Source organism: Hibiscus syriacus, unplaced genomic scaffold, assembly GCF_006381635.1.
Source record: "Hibiscus syriacus cultivar Baekdansim isolate YM2019G1 unplaced genomic scaffold, ASM638163v2 tig00112523_pilon, whole genome shotgun sequence".
In the NCBI taxonomy this organism is placed as follows: domain Eukaryota; kingdom Viridiplantae; phylum Streptophyta; class Magnoliopsida; order Malvales; family Malvaceae; genus Hibiscus; species Hibiscus syriacus.
The window spans coordinates 864,347-891,808 of record NW_024063355.1 but is presented as its reverse complement, the minus strand read 5'-3'; the positions used below and the strand labels follow the sequence as shown (position 1 = coordinate 891,808).

The window sequence follows — 27,462 nt, the reverse complement described above, 5'->3', positions numbered from 1 at the left end:
AAGCATTGGGATATATTGAAGCTGCAGTAGTAGACTTGTTTGAACAACTGCCAAAGAAGATTAACCCTGTTTCTGCCATCCTAGCAGAGACCTTCAGATCGTTAAATGCTTGCAGAAGGCTAGGAGGTGGACGATTCTCAGGGTGTACCCAGTTGTTATATGTTTGGATCCGTAGTCATTTCTGGAGGACGGAAAAGGTTTCATACCGACGCTTCAATACGGATTACTCACCATTAAAAGAATTTCTAGAGCAGGAATGGCCGAAAGAAATTAAGAAGGATATGTGGATTAATGCCTTTAGAAATCTGCAAAGCAATGACGTTGTTTGGCGAGCCCCGTGGCAAATACAAAGGGAATTCATTTACAGATGTGGTGATTACAACTGGATAATGCTGCTCGGATTATGGGGAGGAATTGGATATGCTCCACTTCTGGTTATAAGACAATATGAAGGTCGTCAATTTATACCTGTCACTGCTGGACTACAGTCATCTGAGTTTGCATTCCACAGCAAAAATTATAAAAGAAACATCATGGAAGCCGTTACAGCTTGGAAAACAACTTTTTGTATCCGAGCTAAAGCAGCAAAGGAAATGCTAACTCCTGATTATGAAGAATGGAGATCTGTCAGAAAAAACGAAAATATTCCTCTACCAGATCAAAATGAGGATATTCCTATGGAAGATCACATTAAGGTGGTTCCATCAGAGATTGAAATCCTGAGAGCTGAGTTTGAAGCAGAAAGAGATGGTTGGACGAAAGAGTTAGAGCAAATGAGACAAGATAAAGCTATGTTGGGTGTTGACATTGACTTTCATTCGTCACAATGTGCAATGTTGAGAAAAGATAAAGAAAAAGGTGAGGATGAGTACAGAGCCTTACAGAAAGATTACCAGGAGTTATATAAATCTCGAAAAGCATCAGGACCTAGCCAATCGACGGTACAGATGACCAGAGAATTGAACATCGAGAAAAGACGAGTTGAAGATCTGAAAGAAAAGAATAGTCGTCTACTCAAAAGCCTGGAAAAAGGAAAGCAAAAAATGAAAGATTTCGAGGTTGACAGAAGAGAGCGAATTATAAAACACAAGGCTGAACACCGCGAGATCATGAATGAAATGCAAAGAGAAAGGGATCGAGCCAAAGATTTAGAAGAGATGAAGAATGACATCTTTGTTAAATTTGAAGGCGAGAAAAATAGCATGTTCAAGGGATTTGAATCTGAAATGAACCAGTTGATTGCTGAACTTGAAGTCAGAGGCCAAAAGATGGAAGAATCCAATATTGAAAAAGAAAAATGGGAATTAGAAAGAAAAAATTTCAACACCAGACTTGAGGTAGAACAGGAGATGGCTAGCAATTGGATGCAAAGATGCAGAAACAAAGATGTTCAAATCCAGAAGCTTAATCAAAGAACGCAAGAAGCACGAACAAAACTTGAAGAGGATCTGGATCAGTCTAGAAACAAAAACTCAGAGTTTAATGCTTACATTTTGCAACTTGAAGAATCATTGTTTCAAGAAAAGGTTCGTCTAGGACCTAAAGATCTCAAAGAAAGTAATGAGGAAAATGCTTCACTGCAAAGACGCATTAGAGATCTTGAAAAAATTCTGCACAATTGTCAAGTCAGAATCACTGAGTTAGAGCAAACTCTTGAAAGAAGCAATATGGTGTTCGAGGCCATGGTGCAAATGAGCGAGGTTGCCAGATATGTTGGGGAACTAGCTGTTGAAGCCGAAATAATTGAGCATCACGTTGATCCAGTTTCTAAGTGTGGAAAGAAGGTGTCATGGTTAATGAAAGAAATTATAGAGCTTAATAGGAAAGCTATGCCTTATCTGTAGTTCTGAACTATTATAAAGAAACTTTTGTATGCCGATGAAAGTTGTTCTATGACAGTTAACTTTTTGGGATCAATGTTTTTTTCATACATGCATTTTGCATACATTCATCATTCATTTCATAATTTTTTCTATGAATTATCATTTTATTTATTAAGTTAAAATTCATTAATTAAAATTTGAAGAAATAATATTAAAAGATTTTTCAATCGCAGTTACTCTGGCCAAAAGAGAAATACTACATCACTACGGTACTAGACAAGCCACTAAGAGAATTATGGAAGATAAAATACAGCGTATTGAGGAACAGCATCATAAAGAACAAGAAGAAATGAAAATGAAGCTGGAAAAAATTGAAGCCAGCATTGCAAATTCACAGGACAGTATGATGAAGAAGATAGAGGACATGTTTAAAAGGCAGGCTATCAGTGGAAAAATGCATGAAAATCCTGTATCTTTTGACCAAGAACCCATATATCCTCTAGGTTTTCCACCAGAATCAATTTATCACTCTGGTACTACCCCTATACAAATCAATGCTCGTACATCTGCATTACAAAAAGTCAAATCACATGAAGATCAACAAGTGGATCCTGCATCTTCAAGCAAAAATCCACTTATATCAGATGAGAAAATAGGGGATCTTAATACTGATCAGTTGATCCCAGATTTGAATGAGCTAAATGAGAAAGAAAAAATAAATGAAGAACTGACCAGACAGATCAAGAGCTTAGAAGAACGAATGAAATCTGTGGAAATAACGGAATCGTTCTATGGATTTGATGCTAGTGAGTTGAGTTTGGTTCCAGACCTAATCCTCCCTATCAAGTTTAAAGCTCCCGAATTTGATAAATACAACGGTACTACGTGCCCTTCATCCCACATCACTATGTTTTGTCGAAGAATGGCAGGATATGTAAAGGACGAAAAATTGTTAATTCACTGCTTCCAGGATAGTTTGACAGGACCGGCTTTAAAATGGTATACTCAATTGACCAAAGCCAACATTAGATCCTGGAAAGATTTGGCTAAAGCATTTTTAGAGCAGTACCGCCATGTGACAGACATGGTCCCTGATAGATGGACTCTACAGAATTTGGAGAAAAAGAATAATGAAACATTCAGACAGTATGCCCAGAGATGGCGTGACACTGCGGCCCAAGTTCAACCACCTTTGTCAGAAAAAGAGGCCACAGTGATGTTTGTCCATACATTGAAGGCTCCTTATTTAAACCATCTAATGGGGAATACAACAAGAAATTTTGCAGATTTGGTCATTTCTGGAGAATTAATTGAAAATGTCTTGAAAAGTGGCAAGATTGAATCAAATGATGGGTCTAGTTCCAAAAGACCTACATACCGGAAAAAGGAGAATGAGGTCAACAATGCCAATTCTTACAGCAAAGATTCATCAAAAAGTGTTACAATAACCCAGCCAAGGGTTAAGAAAGAGGAAACAAACACTAATCGAGCAGAGTCCAGAGGATCTCGAAAGGAAAATGAAAGGTTGTCTTTTACACCTTTACCAGTACCATATGCAGAGATCTATGATTCGCTGTTAAAAGCAGATGTTATAAGGCCCTATCCTTTGGTTCCCATGCAACCACCATTCCCTCCTTGGTATGATACAAAGGCACACTGTGTTTACCATGAAGGAATTACAGGACATTCTATTGAAAACTGTCTAGCATTCAAAAGAGTGGTTCAAAATTTGATCAACACTGGGAAGTTGGAATTCAATACACCATCCGCATCAAGTCATCCATTGCCAAATCATGGAGACAAAAACGTGAATGCAATTCAGGAAGAGAACAGAAAGAAAGCAAAGACTGATATTTCTGAAATTAAATCTCCATTTGTTTGGATATTTCAACAGCTTTCTTTAGCCGGTATAATTCCACAACAATTCAGGCCAAGGCAGAATGAAGGCAAGAATTATTGTGAATATCATCAGGAGAAAGGGCATAAAATTCAACTATGTCCTGAGTTTAGAAATTTGGTGCAAAAATTGATGAACAAAAGAGAAATAGAATTCTTTGAAGAAGAACCCGGGAAAAAAGAAGATGATGTTTGCTCATCAGAGGATTCTAAACCAAATCAAAGAATAAATGATCCTGTGATCATTAATGTGAAATCATCCACGGTTATTCCGGCACCAATAAGGCCAAAAGTAGTCATTACCACTCCTCTACCATTTCCATACAAAGATACCCGCAGGGTACCTTGGAATTATACTACCCATGTTTCAATGGTAGGAGGATCTGATTCTCTAACAGAAGAGAAAAAACAGAGTTTGAGTACAACATCGACATCTGAAGCAGTGAGCGAAGTCGGTTTCTTTACGAGAAGTGGGAGATGTTACTCTCCCGAAACATCTAATGCTTCAGAACAAGTGAAAGCAAAAGGAAAAGCTGTGGCAATACCTCAGAAGGTATTTGAGGATGAATCCCTTCCAGCATTCAATAAACCTGTGACAGAAAAGCAAGCTCAAGAATTTTTGAAATTCCTGAAACATAGTGAGTATAGTGTGGTTGAACAACTACACAAACAACAGGCGAGAATTTCTATTCTTGATCTTTTGATGAATTCAGAAGCGCATAGGAATGCTTTGATAAAAATCCTCAATCAGACATTTATCCCCGAAGATATATCCCTCAATAAACTTGACAGAATTGTGGGACATATAGCCGCCGACAATTACATAACCTTCACAGATGATGAAATACCGGAAGGCGGAATGGGGTCAGTAAAAGCTTTGAACATCACGACACATTGTCATGGTCATGTGTTGCCAGGAGTATTGATTGACAATGGGTCTGCCCTCAATTTGATGCCTCTAGTTACACTTCAAAGAATGCCTCTGGATCAATCACACATGAAGAGTTATCAGAATGTAGTACGAGCATTTGATGGTACTCAAAAAGAAGTGCTTGGGAAAATGGAAATACCTTTGTTAATTGGCCCAGTCGTGTACAATATTGATTTTGTGGTGATGGACATCCACCCCACATATAATTGTCTATTAGGGAGGCCATGGATTCATTCAGCAGGAGCCGTTCCTTCTTCATTACATCAGAAATTGAAATTTGTTGTTGATGGACAACTCATATGCGTCAGTGCTGAAGAAGAAATCATTGCGTCTGTAACAAGCGATGTTCCATATATCGACACCAATGATGAGGCTCTTGAATGCTCTTTTCGAGCTCTTGAATTTGTAAATACAACCTTTGTTGCAGAAGGAAGGAAAATTCCATATCCCAGATTGTCTGATTGCACCAAGATGACGGTACAACAAACTTTAGGCATCGGAGCTAAAGTTGGGAAAGGTCTAGGAAAGAGTCTTCAAGGGATTTCAGTTCCTATCAGTATAAAGATGAAAAAAGACCGTTTTGGGCTGGGGTTTAAGCCCAATCTTCAGCAAAAGAACAAAGAGATGAAAAGAAGATGTGAAGACAGAAAGGCAAAATTGAAAGGAGGAGAAATCCTTTGGAAACACATGTCTTTCCCACAGTTGAGGACAACATTCAGATCAGGGGGAACAATTAATGTGGAACAGCAGCTTGTTGAAGCCTTTAAAGAAGAAAAGTTGACGAAAGATCAAGACATAGTTGAAGAAGCTATGAATGGATTATTTATCAACATGATCACGAATAACAACAAGACTGGCAAGTACTTGGATATGATTCGACCATGCCTTCCTGGAGAAACACTCACCAATTGGACCACTGAAGATCTTCCTATAGTTTTTAATATTAATGCAGAGTAATATTCAGAACTAATCTTTATGTTTAGCTCAAAAATATGAAAACTTTTTGTTATCTTGTAAAAGAAATTATGTTAAATATAAGAAATTTTCTTTAAAATTTTCAGATGGCAATCATTCTTTACATTTTATTACATTTTTACATTTCATAAATTTACTATATTCTTTCGGAAATGTTCCGATTTAAATTTGCAGGTGTCACAGTGTTAATAGCATGTGTATTCCTAAATTTAATCCAGTGATAAATTTAGAGCAGCCTATATGTCTGGAAGAAATCAATGGTTGTGAAGATGAACTGGAATGTGATATTCCTACTGAACTATTAAGATTGGTAGAAAAAGAAGACAAACAAATTCTACCCCACAAAGAAAAGGTTGAGACTGTGAATTTGGGAACAGATGAAGACAGAAAAGAGGTGAAAATTGGTACCACTCTGACAGTCCATATAAAACAAGAATTGATAAATCTCCTTCAAGAGTTCAAAGATATATTTGACTGGTCCTATCAAGATATGCCTGGTTTGAGCACAGATATAGTGATACACAAGCTTCCAATCAATCCAGAATATAAACCGGTCCAACAAAAGCTCAGAAGAATGAGGCCAGAAATGTTGTTGCAAATCAAAGAAGAAGTGATGAAACAAATCAATGCAGGTTTCCTACAGGCATCTAAATACCCAGAATGGGTAGCCAACATTGTTCCCGTACCAAAGAAGAATGGGAAGGTTCGAATGTGTGTGGATTACAGGGATCTCAACAAAGCTAGTCCGAAAGATAGTTTTCCATTACCCCACATAGATACATTGGTGGACAATACTGCAGGACACGCATGGTTTTCATTTATGGATGGTTTTTCAGGATATAATCAGATAAAAATGAATCCTGAAGACATGGAAAAAACAACATTTATAACCATGTGGGGCACATTCTGTTATAAAGTGATGCCATTTGGATTGAAAAATGCAGGGGCAACATATCAAAGAGCCATGGTAACTTTGTTTCATGACATGATGCACAAAGAGATTGAAGTATATGTAGATGACATGATTGCTAAATCCAGAACGGAAGAAGAACATATTCAAAATTTGAGGAAGCTTTTCCAGAGATTGAGGAAGTATCAATTAAAGCTTAACCCCGCTAAATGCACTTTTGGGGTAACTTCTGGAAAACTCTTGGGATTTGTGGTCAGCAAAAAAGGAATCGAGATTGATCCAGATAAAGTCAAAGCAATTCAAGATCTTCCACCACCCAACACAAAAAAAGAAGTTCGAGGTTTTTTGGGAAGATTAAATTATATATCTCGGTTCATTTCTCAATTGACTGACAAATGTGATCCAGTGTTCAAATTACTTCGAAAGAACAATCCTGAAGTCTGGAATGAAGAATGTCAGGAAACTTTGGATATTATTAAGAAATACTTATCCAATGCCCCAATTTTAGTATCACCAATGCCTGATAGACCATTAATTCTCTATTTGACGGTCTTCGAAAATTCGATGGGATGTGTACTAGGACAGCATGATGAATCAGGAAGGAAAGAAAAAGCTATTTATTATTTGAGCAAGAAATTTACCGATTGTGAAGTTCGATATCCACAAATACAAAAATTATGTTGTGCTTTGGTGTGGACTACTCGAAGACTCAGACAATATATGTTATACCATACTACTTGGTTGATATCCAAACTTGATCCTTTGAAATTCTTAATGGAATCACCAGCTTTGACAGGCAGAATGGCTAGATGGCAGATGTTATTATCTGAGTTTGATATTATCTATGTCAACCAAAAAGCGATAAAAGGAAGTGTCATAGCTGATTTTCTCGCCAGTCGTGTATCAAATGATTATCAGCCTTTGAACTTCAATTTTCCCGATGAAGATTTGTTGTGCATATCCATGAATGAAGAAGTCAGAACAAATGATGAATTTGCAACTTGGAAGCTTTACTTTGACGGAGCATCTAATGCTTTGGGACGAGGAATCGGGGCAGTGTTAATTTCTCCTGAAAATGTTTATTATCCCTTTACAAGCAGACTGGAGTTCTTTTGTACCAATAATATGGCGGAATATGAAGCTTGTGTCATGGGATTGAAAGCAGCTATAGAAAGAAAAATCAAACTTCTCAAAATATATGGAGATTCATCGTTAGTGGTGTATCAATTACGAGGAGAATGGGAAACAAAAGATCCCAAATTATTAGAATACCGAAATTTTATCCTCGAATTAGTGAAAGAATTTGAAAAAGTTACATTCAATTATCTCTCTCGGGAAGAAAATCAAATGGCAGATGCTTTGGCTACATTAGCTGCTATGTTTCAGGCAACTCAGAAGGTTGATATGATGCCAATCAAAATGCAAGTGTATGAAATTCCTGCACATTGTTATAGTGTGGAAGAAGAGGTAGATGGTAAACCATGGTATCATGATATCCTGCAATATATCAAAAATCAAAGTTATCCACCAAATGCATCAGAAATTGATAAAAGAACTTTGAGAAGAATGGCTGCTGGATATTTTCTTGATGGAGAGATTATGTATAGAAGAAGCAGTGATCAAATGCTATTGAGATGTTTAAATACCAGTGAAGCTCGAAATGTCATTGAAGAAGTACACAGTGGAATATGTGGAACACATGCAAATGGTCTTTCCATGGCCAGAAAAATAATGAGATATGGATACTATTGGGCTACTATGTACACAGATTGCATTGATTATGCTAGGAAATGTCATAAATGCCAAATATATGCAGACAAGATTCATGTACCCCCATCTCCTCTACATGTAATGACAGCACCCTGGCCATTTTCTATGTGGGGAATAGATGTCATTGGGGCAATCACACCAAAAGCATCAAATGGACATTGCTTCATCCTTGTGGCAATTGATTATTTTACCAAATGGGTTGAAGCTGCTTCATACACCAATATTAAGAGGTCCACAGTCTGCAAGTTCATAAAGAAAGAGATAGTTTGCCGATATGGCTTACCAGAAAGGATCATTACAGATAATGCTCTGAACCTGAACAACAAAATGATGACCGAACTTTGTGCACAGTTTAAGATCAAACATGCAAACTCAGTGGCATATCGTCCAAAGATGAATGGGGCAGTTGAAGCAGCAAATAAGAACATCAAGAGAATCATTACAAAGACTACTGAAACTTACAAAGATTGGCACGAGAAGTTATCTTTTGCTCTATATGCATACCGAACTACTGTTCGAACATCTACTGGGGCAACACCGTTTTCTTTAGTCTACGGGATGGAAGCAGTCTTACCAATTGAAGTTGAGATTCCATCGCTCCGAATATTGAGAGAAACAAAATTGGATGAATCTGAATGGATCCAAGCTAGAGTTGATCAATTGAACCTTATTGAGGAGAAAAGATTGAAAGCTATTTGCCATGGACAGATGTATCAAAAACGGATGATGAAGTCTCATGACAAGAAAGTACATCCAAGAGAATTCCAAGAGGGTGATCTAGTACTAAAAAAGATCTTGCCTATACATAAAGATTTCCGTGGGAAATGGATGCCTAATTGGGAAGGACCATACGTTGTGAAAAAGGCCTTTTCCGGAGGAGCATTGATCTTGGCAGAAATGGATGGAAAAATTTTGAAAAATCCAATAAACTCAGATTCTGTCAAGAAATATTATGCTTGAAGAAAAGAAAGAAAAAGAAAAAAAAATATATATAGAAAAAGAAAAAAGAAAAAAGGAGGGTCAAGGTGAAAACCCGCAAAGGGCATCTTGTAACCAAATGAAGGATTTGAGTTGAAAACCTGAAAAGGCGGCTCAAATGCAGGTTGATATTAGGCATCTGGTAATTGAACTCTCTTAAGATTTTGACAGTTTGGAAGAAGCTTCACATCTACAAGCATTTTGACAACGTTTGAGATCTTCCAGACAAAGGCTTACATCATTACTCTAAATTGTGTCAATGTGATTAATTTAGAAATACTTATGCTTGTAATTTGTTGAGACATTTGAATTTTATTCTTATGATTGCCAGAACTTTGAATACAATTCTATCTATTTTAAGTTCAATTTATTGGAGATTCAATTTATTTTTGGAAATTCAATTTATTCTTTTCTATTGAATTAACATAATTTTGAAATAATTTAAAGATTTCTGAATATCACTTTATGTTAATACTTTTAAATACATGGAATACAAAGTAGGCAAATCATCACTAGCTTAAAGTCATGAACATCAAGATTGTTACAAGTGGTGCTACCGACAACGAGGTCGAATCCGCCAATTCTACTCATCAATTGCTCCAACCAATCATCATTCAGTTCTTGCACATCTGTTTTCAAAGATATAATAAAACAGTAGAAGATGATCTTTGCAGTATTGATTCCAGCAAAAAGAAACAAGACATTAATACAAATCCTTGTGTAAGGTTTTTAGGAAACCTAGAAGCATTTCCACCTCATCAGGTTCAAGTGGAGTAACTTTATTCCTTCCAACCCATACTAGATTCCATTTTCAGCACTCATCAAGAACATACTTCTGGACACTCGAAGGTGGCTCATTGTCATAGGCTTCAAAAGCCTTACAGATCCTTTCTGTCAATTCAGCACTTCCTGAACATGTTTATAAACAATTCAACCTTTTATATGTGCTCAATAGCATCTTCTGGAAGTGTTCTTTGAGTTATCTGATCTGGTTAGCAGAACATAGCATCTTCTGGAAGTGTTCTTTGAGTTATCTGATCTGGTTGAACAGAACATAGCATCTTCTGGAAGTGTTCTTTGAGTTATCTGATCTGGTTGGAAAGAACATAGCATCTTCTGGAAGTGTTCTTTGAGTTATCTGATCTGGTTGAACAAAACATAGCATCTTCTGGAAGTGTTCTTTGAGTTATCTGATCTGGTTGAACAGAACATAGCATCTTCTGGAAGTGTTCTTTGAGTTATCTGATCTGGTTGGAAAGAACATAGCATCTTCTGGAAGTGTTCTTTGAGTTATCTGATCTGGTTGAACAGAACAAAGCATCTTCTGGAAGTGTTCTTTGAGTTATCTGATCTGGTTGAACAGAACATAGCATCTTCTGGAAGTGTTCTTTGAGTTATCTGATCTGGTTAGAAGAACATAGCATCTTCTGGAAGTGTTCTTTGAGTTATCTGATCTGGTTGGACAGAACATAGCATCTTCTGGAAGTGTTCTTTGAGTTATCTGATCTGGTTGGACAGAACATAGCATCTTCTGGAAGTGTTCTTTGAGTTATCTGATCTGGTTGGACAGAATCAAGCATTGAATTTAGAAGATAAAATTGCCAATAGCATCTTCTGGAAGTGTTCTTTGAGTTATTTGATCCGAAGAAGTGCATCAGCAGCCTTAGTCATTTGAGCAGCACATATAAAATTTATCAATTTTACAATTGATGAATCTGGACCACATTTCTACATGGATATTGAAGTTTCAGCACTTGAGAATCCCATTTTTGTCAAGTATAACAGTTTATTTTCTTTATCAGAATCAGAATTCAGGATTTCTCGGTATTAGAAGAACTATTGATAACTGTGAAATCATCCTGAAAGGTTACTTCATAATCAGATGAGTTGTTATCAGAATCAACATGTTGTCTGAATGCAAGCTTTTCAAAAGCCTGTACTATTGAGTTTTATTCTCAAGAGGTTTTGTGATATTATATCTACATCTACATTTGTCAAAGATGATAGATTCTCTGATTCTAAGAAGAAAGATCTATTGGGTTTTTACAATTGAAGAAATACTCAATTCACCAATTTGAAATCAAACAACTTAACATTCATGCATCATATTTAGACATTTGCAAAAATAGATGCATTTTCATTCTTTTTTATTCTTGTTGAAATTTTAACAGGAATTTCAAAGATTTTAGCAAAGATGAATCCATCATTTGTTAGATCATTATTTCCAGAGAAAGTTCATAATGAGAAGAACTCATCTGAAGAAGGAAGAAGAAGTTCATAATGAGAAGAACTTGTTCAACCTTTTGCTTGAATTCATCACTTGATGGATCAACATTTCCAGAGAAAGAGTTCATAATGAGAAGAACTCGTCATCTGAAGAAGGAAGAAGAAGTTCATAATGAGAAGAACTTGTTCAACCTTTTGCTTGAATCCATCATTTGGTGGATCATCTTTTCCAGAGAAAGTTCATAATGAGAAGAACTCATCTGAAGAAGGAAGAAGAAGTTCATAATGAGAAGAATTTGTTCAACCTTTTACCTGAATCCATCATTTGGTGGATCATCTTTTCCAGAGAAAGTTCATAATGAGAAGAACTCATCTGAAGAAGGAAGAAGAAGTTCATAATGAGAAGAACTTGTTCAACTTTTTGTTTAAATTCATCATTTGATGGATCAACATGGCCAAAGAAGAAGTTCATAATGAGAAGAACTCATCTGAAGAAGGAAGAATAAGTTCATAATGAGAAGAGCTTGTTCAACCTTTGTTTGATATCATCTGAAGAAAGAAGAGAAAGTTCATAATAAGAAGAACTCATCAAGAGTTTATTCAACCTTTTGAATGACTCTATCACAGAAAAGAGGTCATCATCATCCCCAGCAGAGAGTTCATAATAAGAAGAACTTATTTGGAAAGAGAGAAGAATTTACTCAATATCTCCATTATAATCAAAGTAAAGTCAAATGGATAAAAAATTTTATTATCTTTTCATCTTTGCCCTATTCTTGTTAACACAAGAATGAGCAAAGAGGGGCAGCTGAAGATACTATTTTTTATCCATTTTATTATTATTATTATTAATATTAATATTATTATTATTATTATTATTATTATTATTAATATTTATTATTATTATTAATATTATATATTATTATTATTATTATTATTTAATAAATAATTACAACTGGACCGGCCCAGTTACAAGCCAACTAGAACCGGTCCAGCCAACCAGAAACCCTAAACAATTAGTAAGGTTTCAGCTAGGGTTTCTAAACCCTAGCCACACCCAGCCGCCTCTGATGCTTCCAGATCCCAGCCGCCGCCTCACTGCCAAGTGGTCCAATGGCCCACTGCCGACGCCTCCGCCGCTGCCACGTCCCGAATGAAGGCTCCAGAAGATTAACGACGGCCGTCCACGCCAAGGCTACGGGGTGAGTCACCACTGGTAGTCCGGTGACTCACCAAAGCCCTCTCTTCGGACCGGTCCGATGACCGCACCGGTGGTGGCTATAAAAGCCACCACCCACCTGCAAGACAAAAAGAAGAGAGACAGAACGAGACACAGAAACAAAAAAAAAGGAGAGAAATAGAACCGGAAAAAAAACAGAGAAAACAACAGCTACCAACGATCCCAGTCCATCACAACAGAGCAAAAACAAAAGGAAAAAGGAAGAAAAGAAACTTACCGAGGGAACCGTTGATCATCAGAGCCTTTTTGGAGCCATCGGAAAGTCAAAGGTCGAAGGTATAAACTTTAGATCTACGCATTTCAGTAGTATTTTAGGCTAAAAAACCTACGGATCTAGCTTTAGGAAAAACCAGGCTTTAATTTAGGGTGGGATTTATAATTTCCGGCCACCGGATATGGTGGCCGGCGGTGGTTTTGACGGTGGCCCACGGTGGCCGACTGATAACCAGCTTCCCTCCGATGAGGGAAGCTAGAGAGAAGGAAGAGAGAAAGCTTCTTCTCTCGTTTTTGAGAGAAGAAGAAGAAGAAAGAAATGAGATGTTGGCCCTTCGGGCCAGCTATGAATGGGCTTAAATAGCCCTCCCCAAACGACGCCGTTTTGGGGAGGGATCTGTCCGTAATTAATAAAAAGATTAACCTCTTCCGTCATCCCTTTAGTTTGTAATCTTTACCTTTTAGTCATTGAATCAAATTTTTGATTCTTTTAATTTGGTCTCTACATTTTATTTATTTATATTTTAGCCATTAACCGTATTAATAATATATTTAAGATAAATTTCATATTTAGTCCTTTAATTTTGATAAATAATATTTTAATCCCGAGTATATATTTTTAATTTATTCTAATATGATATTCGAATTTTATATAGTTTTAAATTAATCACTAAATTAATAAAATACGAAAATAACATGTTTAAACCCTATAATTTTGAATTAGGTTTTTTTTTTTAATTTTAATTTTTACTATAATTTAGTCACTAATTTTAAATATTTTCATTTATTTTACCACTTTTAAATATATTGTTCTAATTGTATTTTTATTGTTTTAATTGTTTATATATTTAAATAATTTTACTATTATTATATAGTCATAAATATATATAATGAATAATAAATAATATTTTTTAATAAATTATTTTTTATATATCGAAGAAAAGGACAGTCTTAATACAACTGGATGTCCTATTCTGATGTTTTAAAATTAAACAATATTATTTAAATTAATATTTATCAATATCAAAGAAAAAAGCTGTCTTAAGGCACCTAGAGGTTCTTTTCTGATATTTTTAAATAAATAAATATTTTTTTTATAATTTTGAAATAAATAGAATAATAAATTAAATATATTTTTGATTTTTTTTAAATTTTAATAATAGAGACAATTTATAATTAAAAAGTACCAATTTTGGGCGTTGTAGGGGTGCTAATCCTTCCCTAAACGTAACCGACCACGAACCCTTTTTTTTATTAAAAAGAACAAATTTTTGGTTATAAAACGCAGATCAGTTCATCTTTTAAATATGGTTTTCTTAAAAACTATTTTAAAAGAAAATTTTTAGGTATTCGACCTACCTGATCCAAAAGGTCGATGGCGACTCACAAATTATTTTCAAAATTATTTATTAACATTAATTTCCCCACCATAAATTAATATTTCGTGCCCGGACGAAAACCGGTTACGACAGTATTATTAATAAAAATAAAAATATCTAAAATTATAATAAGAGTTTATCATTATCACCGTAAACTAAATATATAATTTGGATATTTTCCTATAACATTAAAACTAATTACTTCAATCATATAATGAACAATATATGAAAAATGTTAAAAACTTAACCAAAAAACTTGACTAAAAATAGATAGTAACGAATCTGATTGTAATGGCAAACGATCCAAAAAAAAGAATTAAGTTATTAAAAGACCATTGAGAATCATAAATCAGAGCCGAGTGACGTGAGAAATTATCAACGAACATAAAATCACGCATCCAAATTCAATCTGAAGGTCTATAGCATGAAATATAAACAAGATTTCAAATAAGTGTAATCATGATCAGTCTGGCGTCGTAAAATCTAACACTGTTTACAATATCTAATTAATCTTCGAATTAACCGAAATTTTTTAGAATTTTAGAATTTAATATTTTTAAATTAAAAAAAAATTTACAATATCTAATTAATTTGATTCAAAAATTATATTAAAATAAGATATTTATATCTAACAATTTAATTCAAAAAAACCCAACAATACTATATTTCTACAAAATAAATCAGAACAAAGTACAGACTACAGAACTAGAAGCATAATTCAGTATACAAACAGTTTACACTTTGAAAAAGACTCGCATCTGGTTTGATTCTACTTTTATAACATTAAACCTTTGAGTCAGCAAATATTGCTTACTCACTCAAGTTCTATAAGGACAACACGACAAATCCAACAAACCTGAGACTTATCATAGTTGGTTCATGCATCCACTCTTTAGAGACAAAATCTAACGAGTCCGAGGGACTGTTTTGACCATCGCCTACATCCAAACAAGGCATATGATTTCCAGAAAGTAACTCCCAACAAACATACACAAACAATTTAAGAGCTCAAATTTATTCATGAAGTACAATTATGTAATATTTTAGCCAGTGACGCCACCGTTATCATCCAAATAAAAAACATTGACTAAAATGGAACCTAATCCAAAAGGCATACATCAAATAAATTTTTGCCCATACCATAGTCAAGGAAGCAATAAACCAGAATTTTATAAATGCAGTTTAACAGTCTATTAATCTTTCAGTTGTCTCAGCATAAACAAAACAAGAACCCAACTTTTATTCGGAAGTTTGTTGCTTTCAAGTTTCAAAACAATCCATTATATCATTCCCAGAAGTATTTATTTCGAATAAGAGGAGGGAAAACACAGGAGAAACGACAAACAAAAATATGTCAAAAGCAATTCGATTTCATTCAACGAAATAGTAATAATGATTTGAGTGATAACTAATAGATAGGAAAAAATCATACAAATTCCAGAAACATTAAACAAATGAAAGAAAAGAGAAAAAATCCCAAACACAGAAACGATATCAAATCACAAACCTTAAATCAAACAAGTAATTAAAAATTTTAGGGGAGAAGTAAACTAATCAAAGAGAAAAACTAGAAATTTTAAGTTAGAAAGCTAACCTGAATCGAGATTCGAGAGTGCAGAACTGAGATCAGAGAGACTGAGATAGATAAATAGAGAGAGGGAATGAGGGTTTGATGAAAGGAAAAAGTTCGGGTGGTGAGAATCGTGAGATGGGATTGAAAGGTAAAATTTTACATTTAGTTTTTAGGTTATTTTATTTAATTAAAATTGATTTGGACATTTGAGTTTTAAAATTTAAATGAGTTTTAACTTTCAAATGGATTAGGGCAGTGGGCTATTTGACGGGCTGAGTTATATATATATATATATATATTTAATTCGATTAATTCAGTTAATTAATCGATTTAACTATTAATTGAATTTTTAAAAAAAATTAACCGTTAACCGATCGAATTAATTTAGTGGTCGGCCGAATTAATTGAAGTAATTCGATTTGATCGATTAACCGAATTAATTCGAAAATTTGAACATCCTGAACCAGAGTTGCCGCGTAAACATAATGATATTCATTAAATTAACATTTAATTTATACATCATTAAAAATATGAAAATTAAATTCGTATAATATAATTTTTAATAATGCGTTATTTTCTTATTCATTATATTATTTGTTATTTTTAAGATAAATTACACATATAATATTTAAGTTATCAATTTTTATCTATTTTAATATCTAAAATTTTATTTTTTTTAAAACAACACCTAAAGTTTAGTTTTTGTTTATTCTAGTATCCTATTGTTAAAAAATTAATGTGTTTAGTACCTAAACTTTTATTTTTATTAAAAATTTAACGTTAAATTTTTAACAGATAATAAAATGAAACAAAAATAAAACGTTAGATATGATTTTAAAAAATAAAAATAAAAACTTAAGTACTAAAACAAATCAAAATTAATAGTTTAAATATTAAACGTATAATTTATCATTTTTTAATAAATATCGACTATAATAATACAATTAGATTAATTGACGTTAACAATAAAAAATATTATTTTCTTTTAAGGTGTTGAATTTAAATAATTATATAAGTAAAATATGTATATTATTAATTAATTAAGAATATTTAAAAAATTATTTTATAATTACTTAAATTATTAAAAAATATATATATATATAATTTAATTGTCTTTAAATAATGGTTGAACTAAAACCGTCAGATCACTTTGACGTGTAAAAGACAGCATAGCACCGAATCACCTCTCATCATTCTAAAATCACGTGACTCAGGGACATTTATGTCATTCAAAATTTCCAAGTCCTAATTGAAAAAGAATGTACCCAAAGATAGGAGCAATCTTATTGGTTATCCAAAATGCAATCCACCGCTAAACGACGCCGCATTTCCTCTCCTCCTTCCTTCGATCCTATCAGATATTACCTTGAATTATCACTTCCTCTTCCCCAAAAAGAGTATATCCTCCTCTTCTGCACTGTTGCAGACACTCAATTTATCATCGATCAACTAAAAGAAACGCTTTATTTTTTAAATTCAGTAACCGACTCTTTTAACTCAGTGACTCATCTACAAAACTGAGTCCGGTGGTGTTTTGAGGTTTTTCATTTCGGTGATGCTTCGTGAGTTTTTTTTCTTCCCTTTGAAGTGATAAGATTCAAGAAACTGAAAAGGTTGCAAAATGGATCGAGCTGGGCCGGCTATGGATATGCCGATCATGCACGACAGTTACCGTTACGATTTCGTTAAAGATATCGGGTCGGGTAATTTCGGAGTCGCCCGACTTATGAGGGATAAGGTCACCAAAGAGCTCGTTGCTGTCAAGTACATCGAGAGAGGCGATAAGGTTAGATTAAAAATTCCCCCTCTCTCCAAATTCATAAATAGTAACTTTCCTTTTTCGTTTTGCTTTTTCGATTTCGGTCTATTTATGGAAATAAAATTCTGTTTGGATAATTACGGCAGTTACGCTTATCGAATTTTCAACTGCTTAACGAACTTTCTTTTTCTTTTCAATTTTTAATATTGTATTAAATGTATTATTGTGTTGTACAGATAGATGAAAGTGTTCAAAGGGAGATTACTAATCATAGATCATTGAGGCATCCTAATATTGTTAGATTTAAAGAGGTAAGGTTAATTAATTACATTTTTATTTTTTTAACTTGAAATTATTTTGGTGTTTTAAGTAATAATTATGGAAAATGTTAATTTTAGGTTACTTTAACACCTACTCATCTTGCCATTGTTATGGAATATGCATCTGGAGGTGAGCTTTTCGAGCGGATTTCTGCCGCTGGCCGATTCAATGAGGATGAGGTTTCATTTTCTTGTATTTTTCATTATTTTAAATCCTATTATTTCCCCCCTCTTTTGTTTATACATTCATTTGTTTTGGTGCAGGCTCGCTTCTTCTTCCAGCAGCTTCTATCCGGTGTTAGTTATTGCCATGCAATGGTAGTTTTAGTTTATCCATTTCCTTTTATTTTTTCTTTCTGAATTCTATGTTGGACATGGGAAAGTTTCTAACTGAAGAAAACTTCATTACCTAGGATAATAATCTTATTAGAAAATTTTAAAAAGAATGAATGTAAGTTGAACACGAATCCACGTCCGATACTTGCACTAAAACCGAGTAACATCGGTGTTACTATAATTTGTTTTTGCTCATCAAAATGATTTCTTTCTTGATGAAGCAAGTATGCCATCGTGATTTGAAGTTGGAAAACACATTATTGGATGGAAGTCCAGCTCCCCGGCTTAAGATTTGTGATTTTGGGTATTCAAAGGTATACATTGCTCGAACCCTTTGTTGTTCCTGTCTCAATTGATGAGGTTTATAGTTTTACATTCTATAATGTGAGACATTTAGTGTTATGTTCTTTTTTGATCCTTTTAACTGCCATATTGGATTATGATAATTATTCTTTGCTTAAAAAAAATATCGTCTTCATTTACTTCCATTTACATTTGTACATGAAGTTGCCTGTGAATTTGTCGGTTATGCAAGATCTTTATTGTACTTATTTGTTTAATTATGGTTTTTTTCAGTCTTCGGTTCTTCATTCACAACCGAAGTCCACTGTCGGAACTCCTGCATACATTGCTCCTGAGGTACTCCTAAGGCAAGAGTACGATGGCAAGGTATACTTACGGGCTAGTTCAAATCAGTTTAGAATTCACGTGCAATTCCTGTTTAAGATGTAAAGAGGTAGATCTTATATGGGTTAATCATTGTGTTCTAGTTTTGTGTTCGAGTGAAATAAATCCAAATAGGTGGTTTTCACCCCTTAGTTGATTTAAAACTTTGGTTTACTATTCATTTTCCGTAAGATGACGGTTGCGCACTCCTTTAACTAGGAAGGTATGGGGTAATAGATCATTGCTCTGCTTATGTGTAATGTGAGGTTTTGTTAGATGGATCTGGTTCTTATGGCTCATATTTTTTAAGTGTTGGCAGTTAGATTGGGTTGCTTAGTTTTTTCACTTCTGCAAATTTTGACAAGATCTTGAATGGTCGATAAGCTTGTTGATATGCAAATGGACGCAAAAGAAAACCAGAGGGAGTTTTCTCCGGTGGTCTACTTTTAACCAAGTCTAGGCTCGTTCATGTAGATGTTGGAATATGAAAATATGTAACAAAGTGTTGCTGATTCTGTCTTGTGATATCAGATTGCGGATGTATGGTCATGTGGGGTTACCTTGTATGTAATGCTTGTTGGGCAATATCCTTTCGAGGATCCTGATGAGCCAAAAGACTTTCGGAATACTATACAAGTATGCCATAAGCTCTTGTTATAGTCTTACCCTCATTTTTCTTTTCTTCCCAAATGATCTATTGTTAATTTCTTTTATTGATTGATGCAGAGAATTCTAAGTGTCCAGTACTCCATTCCGGATTTTGTCCAAATATCTCCCGAATGTCGACATCTGATTTCAAGGATTTTTGTTGCTGATCCTGCAACCGTGAGTATTTCCTCCGGAGAACTCTCCCTCATTGCGTTTTTTTTTTTGTTTTGTGGTTTTGTCTGGCAACTACCATGATTCTGACCGATAATGAACCTTTTGTGTAACAGAGAATTACGATCCCGGATATCAGAAATCATGAGTGGTTCTTGAGGAATCTCCCTGCTGATCTGATGGATGAAAACACAATGGGAAACCACATCGAGGAGCCTGATCAACCTATGCAGAGCATGGATACGATCATGCAGATTATAGCTGAGGCCACCATTCCAGCTGCTGGCGCCCCTGGCTTAAATCACATGTTAGACAGCCTTGATGATGAGGACATGGATGACATTGATTCCGAATCTGAACTCGACATCGATAGCAGCGGGGAGATAATTTATGCAATGTAATAGGAAGAAGATAGGTTCCATGTTTTTTGGTCATATCGAAGCATAAGTCATAGCTGCAGAGGATCTATGCTCTAGTGTGTAAGGTAAGCATCTGAGATTAAGACTATATTGAAGTGCACAATGCTGGAGTCCGTCACGGTCATGGAAGCTTTATACGAATCGGTCGAAGACGATATTTAATACTACTTTATGAGGCAGGATCATTAGAAAAATATATATATCTTTATTATATAATTATTAAATAAAACAAGTAATTCCGAATTTTTAGAATTTATATATTATAAAATTATATGTATGAATCAAGCAAATTTAGTAAATGGATTGTTCTTTTTGAGGTCCCAAGTTTGAGAAGTGTTAGTGTGTTCATTATTAATTTTTTTTTAAATTTTTTAAAATTGATATTATTTTGTAATAATTTCAGTTTGAAAAATTATATAACAATTGTATTTTCTTTTATTAAATTTACGTTTTTCGTATGGATCTGTTGAAGATAACATGGATGGGGAATCCAAAGAAACCACCACCAATGGGGCGGTGCGTCGGTGGAAATCCGTGTGGTTCCCACCTGTTTTGGGTTGCTCGGTTCCCTATGTTGCAAAATTACGAAACAGAAAGACCAGTTTGTTTTAGGTATGCATGTGCAGCTGGTGTATTTAATTCATGCTGCAATTGCCATTATTTTCTCTACTAAATTATAACATATGCGAAAATGTTAGGTTAGAAAAACTACAATTGTGAGGGTTAATTTAGTCTTTACATAAAATCTGTTGGAAGTTATTTAGTGATATTGTCGCAATGTGTTAATGTTATCATCACAATAAAATCAAATATAATATTATAATTTTTAAAAATAATAAGGGATCAAAATGATATCGTAGAAAGAGGTGGATGACTAAATATGAAATTTACCCTATTATTTACATAAAATCTGTTGGAGGTTCCTTGGATTGCCAGTTTCCGATAAAGGGGAAGAACAAGTACAAGTGATCATCTTCCAAACTATTCCAAGAAATTGGAAGAACAAGTATAAGCGATCAACATCAATTTTCCGGAGCAACTAAAATGTTTATGTTATATAAACTTTAGGGGAAAAATAATATATGATGTAAGTTAATTTTAATGTGATCTTTCAACTTAAAAAATAAATTTAGTATAGTCATTTAATTAATATTTTTCATCGTTGATTGTTACGATATTGATGTAGTAGTTTACGGTGTTGACATGGTGATTCGTATTGACATGACAGTCTATAGTTGTTAATATCATAATGGATAGATTATTACATCAATATTGAATATCGTCATGTCAGTATTGTGAACTATCACGTTAGTACTGTGAATCTTCGTATTAATATTGTGAATTATTACATTAACACTGTAAAAATCAAATAACTAAAAAAATTCATTAAAAATCAAATTAAATATATATTTTTAGTTAGAAGACTACATTAAGAAAAAAATATGTATTTTTCTCGAAAAATCATCGGTGATCGGTATATTTACCGATCTAACACCGGTCATATTATATTTTTCGATCTAACACCCGTAGCAGTAAAGCGCGCTCCCTGCCCCGCGTTATATGCTGATTTGGTGCCACGTGGGGTATAGTGCGCCCCCTGTACCGCGTTATACGCTGACATGGCTTATACGTGGGTATAGCGCGGCCCCTGGTCTGCGCTATAGCTGTTTATCTGACACGTGGGGTATAGCGCGGTACAGGGGCGCACTATACCTTTAATTACCCCCCAATCCTCCTTATAAATACCCCCATTTTCTATTAATTTCATCACACCATATTCTCTCAAATACTCTATCTATTTAAGGTATATTTTATAATATTTTTAATATTATGTATTTAATTTATTTGAGCATTTTACTTTATTTAATATTTTACTAATATAATTTTTTTGTAGATATATAATAGAAGACGGTTTACTCCACTTGGATAGAAATCATATATCTCGACACTTTGCTGATACGGTAGCATTTTAACGTTTTAATTTAATTTAAATTATTTGTAATAATTTATTGATTTATTTAATGCATGGTTATTAGATTAAGAATTAATTTGTGTAATTATTTAATTTTAGGAGAATGACCGTGTATTAAATCCTTTTATTAGGAATCTTAAGTTAGTGATACCTAGCCGTGTCTTGCCGTATTTAGTAGAGGCTGGATTTGGTTACATAGGTAGATATCAGGGTCACTGTAAGATAGAACCAGACCTTATTTCTACTTTAGTAGAGCGGTGGAGGTCGGAGACCCACACATTCCATCTTCCGTGCGGAGAGTGCACGATTACACTTGAGGATGTTGCTATGCACCTAGGGCTTCCGGTGGATGGAGATGTGATATCAGGGATCTCGTAGGATTCCTGGACTACTTTGTGCTGGGATAATCTAGGACGTGTCCCGGAAAGTTTTATCGGAGGTAGGATACCATTAAATTGGTTAGATGCCAATTTTCGGGAGTTGAGCGCAGACGCCTCTGAGGATGAAGTTAAGATGTATGCACGGGCATGCATACTGCAGTTGATAGGAGGGTTGGTGATGCCGGACAAATCGCGTAACCTAGTTCATTGCATGTGGTTGCGACATCTTAGCGACTTTCGTCTGGCCGGATCATTCAGTTGGGGCTCGACAGTTTTGGCTTTGTTGTACAGGGAGATGTGTGGAGCCACTGACTACATACGTAATGCTATCGGCGGATGTCTCCTGCTGCTGCAGTCTTGGGCATGGTATCAATTGCCCTTTTTATGTCCCGTTGTGAAGAACTCATTCGTATTTCCACTACTTCTGAGGTAATTATAAAACTGATTTTGTATATTAATAATTTTATACAACGTATAATAATTTTTTTCCTTAAATAGGTGGTCTACTGATAGAAAAAATCATCAGGAGCTACCTGATGATTTAGAAAAAATTAGGGTGCTAATCGATCAGAAGGCTGGCACACAGGTATGAATTTTAATGTTTAAAAATCGATTTTAGATTATAGTTATATAATTAGATTATTATTTTGATAAAAAATTATATAATATTTGTTTTAGTTTGAATGGGTGCCATATTGTACTGATGATGTGAGGGCGGTGATCTCACCTGAGTTGAGAGCCCCATCAGATGTTTGGATGGCGATGGTCCCTCTGATCTGTTATGCGACCGTCGAGTGGCACTCTACTGATCGCGTGCTCCGACAGTTTGGTTGTTTTCAACTAATTCCGGAAGCACCTCGCAATATGGACGAGTTTCATAGCTTAGATAGACGCGACAAAACAGATACAAATTGGCTGGTGAGGCATCATGAGTGGGTCGTGTTGTGGGAGGATCCTTCCCCGTAGAGAGCCCATTTTTGATGACCTCTTGATGGTTGCTGACGGTTATTATGAGTGGTTCAACAGTAACGGGAAACCGTTTTTGCTTCCCGAGGATGCACGAGGGTAGACATTTCTGCGACGTCGATAGAGACGTTCATCGATAAAGCACCATCGTCCCCCGACTCATGGACAGAGAGCAGGTGCTTCCGGTTCATCCTCAGCTGCGCCAGCAGGACCTTCACAGCAGGTACCACAACCATTTATGATGCCGCCGCCTTTCCATTACCAGATGTCGCCGCCACCTTCACCTGGTTTTATGACCCTGCCGTCGTCGTCGTCACAGATGACCCCTCCTGAAGGCTATTATGGGTCTATGTTTGTAGATCCGACTTGGGGTTCATATATTGGATATCTGGCGGGTTCAACCTCATCACCCATGGCCGCAGCACAGACACCTCCTGTACAGTTTTCACACTCAACGATGTCTGGGTTTTATGAGTTTTCCCAGTTTTCGCATGCCGATGGGATAGTCAGTCATACACCTCCAGGGTCCTTATTCTATGGAGGTGCTTCATCGTCATCAGCTCCTCATCAACCTAATGTACCTGCTCAGGACGACGACGACGATGGTGATGATGATGACAGCGAGGAGTCAGAACCAGTGATACGAAGAAATCCTCCTCGAGACCGACAGCCATCGCCCTGCGGAACACATTCGCGTCGCAAGCATCGATAATTTTTTTTATATATTTGTATTTACTTTATTTTGTTAAATTGTAATTTTTTATTATTTCTCATTTAATACTTACTTTATTTTGTTAATTTTTTTGGATTTTTTAATGTATTTCAGTTAATTTTGTTTATTACCATTTAATATCAGTTATTATAATTTGGTTATCATTTACCATTTAATTCTTATTGTAAGTTTGTTGTATTTAAAATTATATTCAAATACCAAATTGTTATTAGTTTGATAAAATTTAATGATTGTGTTCATTTTTTTAATCTTCATCAGCGATTATCGAATGACATTAACTTGAAGTAAATGCAAATTAAAGTACAAGAATTATTATTTGATAAACAAATACATCATTTCCTCATCAATTGTTACTTGATGACAACATAAGTGGACATGTTTTTCTAGTGTGTCCTGGGTTTCTACAATTCCCACATCTTCTGTCTTGTCTAGATCTTTCTCGAATATCCATATCGCAATGAATTCGATTGGATTTTGGATGACCACGCTCCCTCAATAAACTCGGATTTGATACAATCGGAAGCCAATCTTGAACCTCATCAGGGTCTTTATCATTACCTATGGGGGGAAACTCAAATTCTTATACCTTAAAAACTTCAGATAGTAGGTATACGGGGTCCACAAAATGGTTATAGTATTGACGTGTATGCGAGCAAGTTGCTATCACATGAGAGCATGTATATTTCAGAGCTTGAAAAAACCCGCAGTCGCACGTTCTGTCCCTTAGATTTACTCTTAACGACACAGCTTCAATCCCTTGAAGAGGTCGCGACAACTCTGTGACACGAAACATTTCATGCCTTCTAGAGAAACTTATTACAGACATTCCATTTGATGCAACAATTTTTTTCTGTAGATCTGCAACTAATCTAGGATGATAGACATGACCGCCTTGCATCCATGTTTGAGCTTGTCCCTCGAGCTTCGCAAAAAGCGCCCAAACGAAAATATATAGTTTTTACCAAAGCCGCTACAGGTAAGTGACGTGCACCCTTTAAGGTTGAATTGATTGCCTCAACCAAGTTGGTCGTCATGTGTCCATATCGATATCCACCATCATATGCGTTCGTCCACATTTATTTATCAATGAGGCTGATGTAATCGTATCCTTCCTCGTTCTTCGCCCGCAAATCTTGAAGCATTGATTCAAACGTTCGAGGAAGTAGTTCGTAACCTGATCAAAAAATGTATAACTTACTAACTTGCTTTCGTTGCAAAATTAAAACGATTGAAAGAAAACAAACTACATCAGTTTCACTTACCCATGCGCACAATTAATTGGCGGTCATCATTCTTCTTGTACCTTCCATGATAGTTCGCAGCAATGTGTCGGAGACAATACCTATGTTGGACAAAGGGTGGTTGTCACATTGGACCCAAACACTCCATTGTTGCTTTGATCCCAGCTCCGCGATCTGAAATGACACAGATGTTTTCCCTCATGATAACATGTGCACGTAAATTTCAGAGGAAAAAAGCTCAAGAATCTGTATCTTCTCCTTCGACAAGAGAAAAAGCAACTGGAAGAATGTTGCGATTGCCATCTTGGACAACTGCCAATAATAAAACTTGCTTGTATTTTCCATACAAGAAAGTCCCATCGATCTGGACCATAGGCTTGCAGTATTTGACAGCATTAACGCACTGTGGGTAACTCCAAAAAACCCGGTAGAATTGGCTTCAATCGCGAAGAACTCGATCATTATGGTATGCATAGGAGGTTTTGAAATCCACAGTTGTCCCATGATTCAACGTCCACACCAGCCTAAACCAACCTGGAAGTTCGTTGTAAGATGCATCACATTCGCCATGAAGTTTGACAATGGCATTTTGTTTTGCCAACCAAGCTTTTTTATAGGAGACAGTGTACCCATACTGCGATTGTATAGCTGAAATCAACACTGCAACAGCTATATGAGAGCTTGTTTTTACCATGGGCATGATGGCTTGACATATCATTTCAGAGTCCAAGTTGGGATGATCTTGGTTGACCCCTCCAGTACAACATGTGTAAGGACCGTTGTATACTGTTAGTTCCCATATGTTGTTTTTCCTCTTCATTTTCGATACGCGAACCATCCAATTGCACCCATTTTCGCGTCAGGCACAATAGCATACATATTTTTTTGTCGTCGATCGATTGACTCTGGACTGAACAGAATTACATATATTTTAATTTTTTATAGCCATCACCGCTTCTTGGTTGCTTGAAAACTCCATGCCTAAATATAACTCACCATTATTTATTGATGAGTAATATCCATAGTCACCAAGATGAGGCATATCTGCAAATTCTGGCCCGTACATTGAACCATAATCAGCTTCATACATGTGTGTAGGAGGGTCAGTTTGTGCCACATTTCCTGGAACTTCATCATCATCGGAGTTGAATTGCGGTGATTCTGGGTGAATGAATAGTCTAGTCTCAGCACCATCCGCAGCGGGCTCACGAAGCAGTTCTTCTGGTGGAGATGATGGTTCCTCCATGCTCTCCACATTTAGGTCGGAGAACCTACTACTTGCACGCCTTCCCCTTGAACTGGAAGGCATATCGACATTGAGATCGAAAAAGCTTGCAGACGAATGCCTCCCCTTGGAGCTTGAAGACATCGTGTCAAATGGAAACTGCACGGATGGTTGATTCGATGACATCTCCATATGGTCAAAGAAATTTGCAGATGAATGTCTTCCCCTTGAACTGGACGCGGTGTTGCCATACGGATTATTCGTGGACCCACCTCGATACATATCGTAAGGAGTTGCGGATGAATGTCTCCCCATTATGGCATTAAAATCATTACACATTACTGTAGTCGGGCTGTCAACTTGATCAACTTGTTCAACCAGCTCATAGTGGAAGCTTAATGATTGACCCCAAACAGCACGCACTTAAACAAAATGTGCATACATCTCAATAGTGGCGTCTGAATAATTACTTTGAGCTTCAACCATCATTTGAACATCATCATTGTTCGAAAGTTTGAACGTTGTATAAGTTAATGGCAACAATGATGTTGGAAATCTGTACTGCAACGACGACATTCTTCTACTACTTCCAACATGAATCTTCTTCGAAATCTTCGTTATCAGCTCCTCAAGAGTTATGTTTCTCTTGAATGATATTTTAACACGCTCATTTGATACGAAAACAACGCCGGTTTCATCTTCTCGAATTTCA

The 27,462-nt window shown here is 35.5% G+C and overlaps 1 protein-coding gene across 1 annotated transcript; it reads left to right on the top strand.

Annotated features, from left to right (window-relative positions):
- Nucleotides 1-17,259: 17,259 nt before the first annotated feature.
- On the top strand, nucleotides 17,260-20,443 carry LOC120181273 (serine/threonine-protein kinase SRK2I-like). Its single transcript, XM_039186439.1, has 9 exons — nucleotides 17,260-17,700; nucleotides 17,910-17,984; nucleotides 18,072-18,173; nucleotides 18,258-18,311; nucleotides 18,551-18,643; nucleotides 18,906-18,998; nucleotides 19,527-19,631; nucleotides 19,722-19,820; nucleotides 19,931-20,443. Exons 1-9 carry the CDS (start codon nucleotides 17,536-17,538, stop codon nucleotides 20,213-20,215), a joined length of 1,071 nt encoding a protein of 356 aa, XP_039042370.1. The 5' UTR covers nucleotides 17,260-17,535; the 3' UTR covers nucleotides 20,216-20,443.
- Nucleotides 20,444-27,462: the final 7,019 nt, after the last annotated feature.

Coding starts and splice junctions, on each gene's coding strand:
- LOC120181273 (XM_039186439.1), top strand. CDS start 17,536: ATGGATCGAGCTGGGCCGGCTATGGATATGCCGATCATGCACGACAGT. Junction 17,701..17,909: donor ACATCGAGAGAGGCGATAAG/GTTAGATTAAAA, acceptor TGTGTTGTACAG/ATAGATGAAAGTGTTCAAAG. Junction 19,632..19,721: donor ACTTTCGGAATACTATACAA/GTATGCCATAAG, acceptor TGATTGATGCAG/AGAATTCTAAGTGTCCAGTA.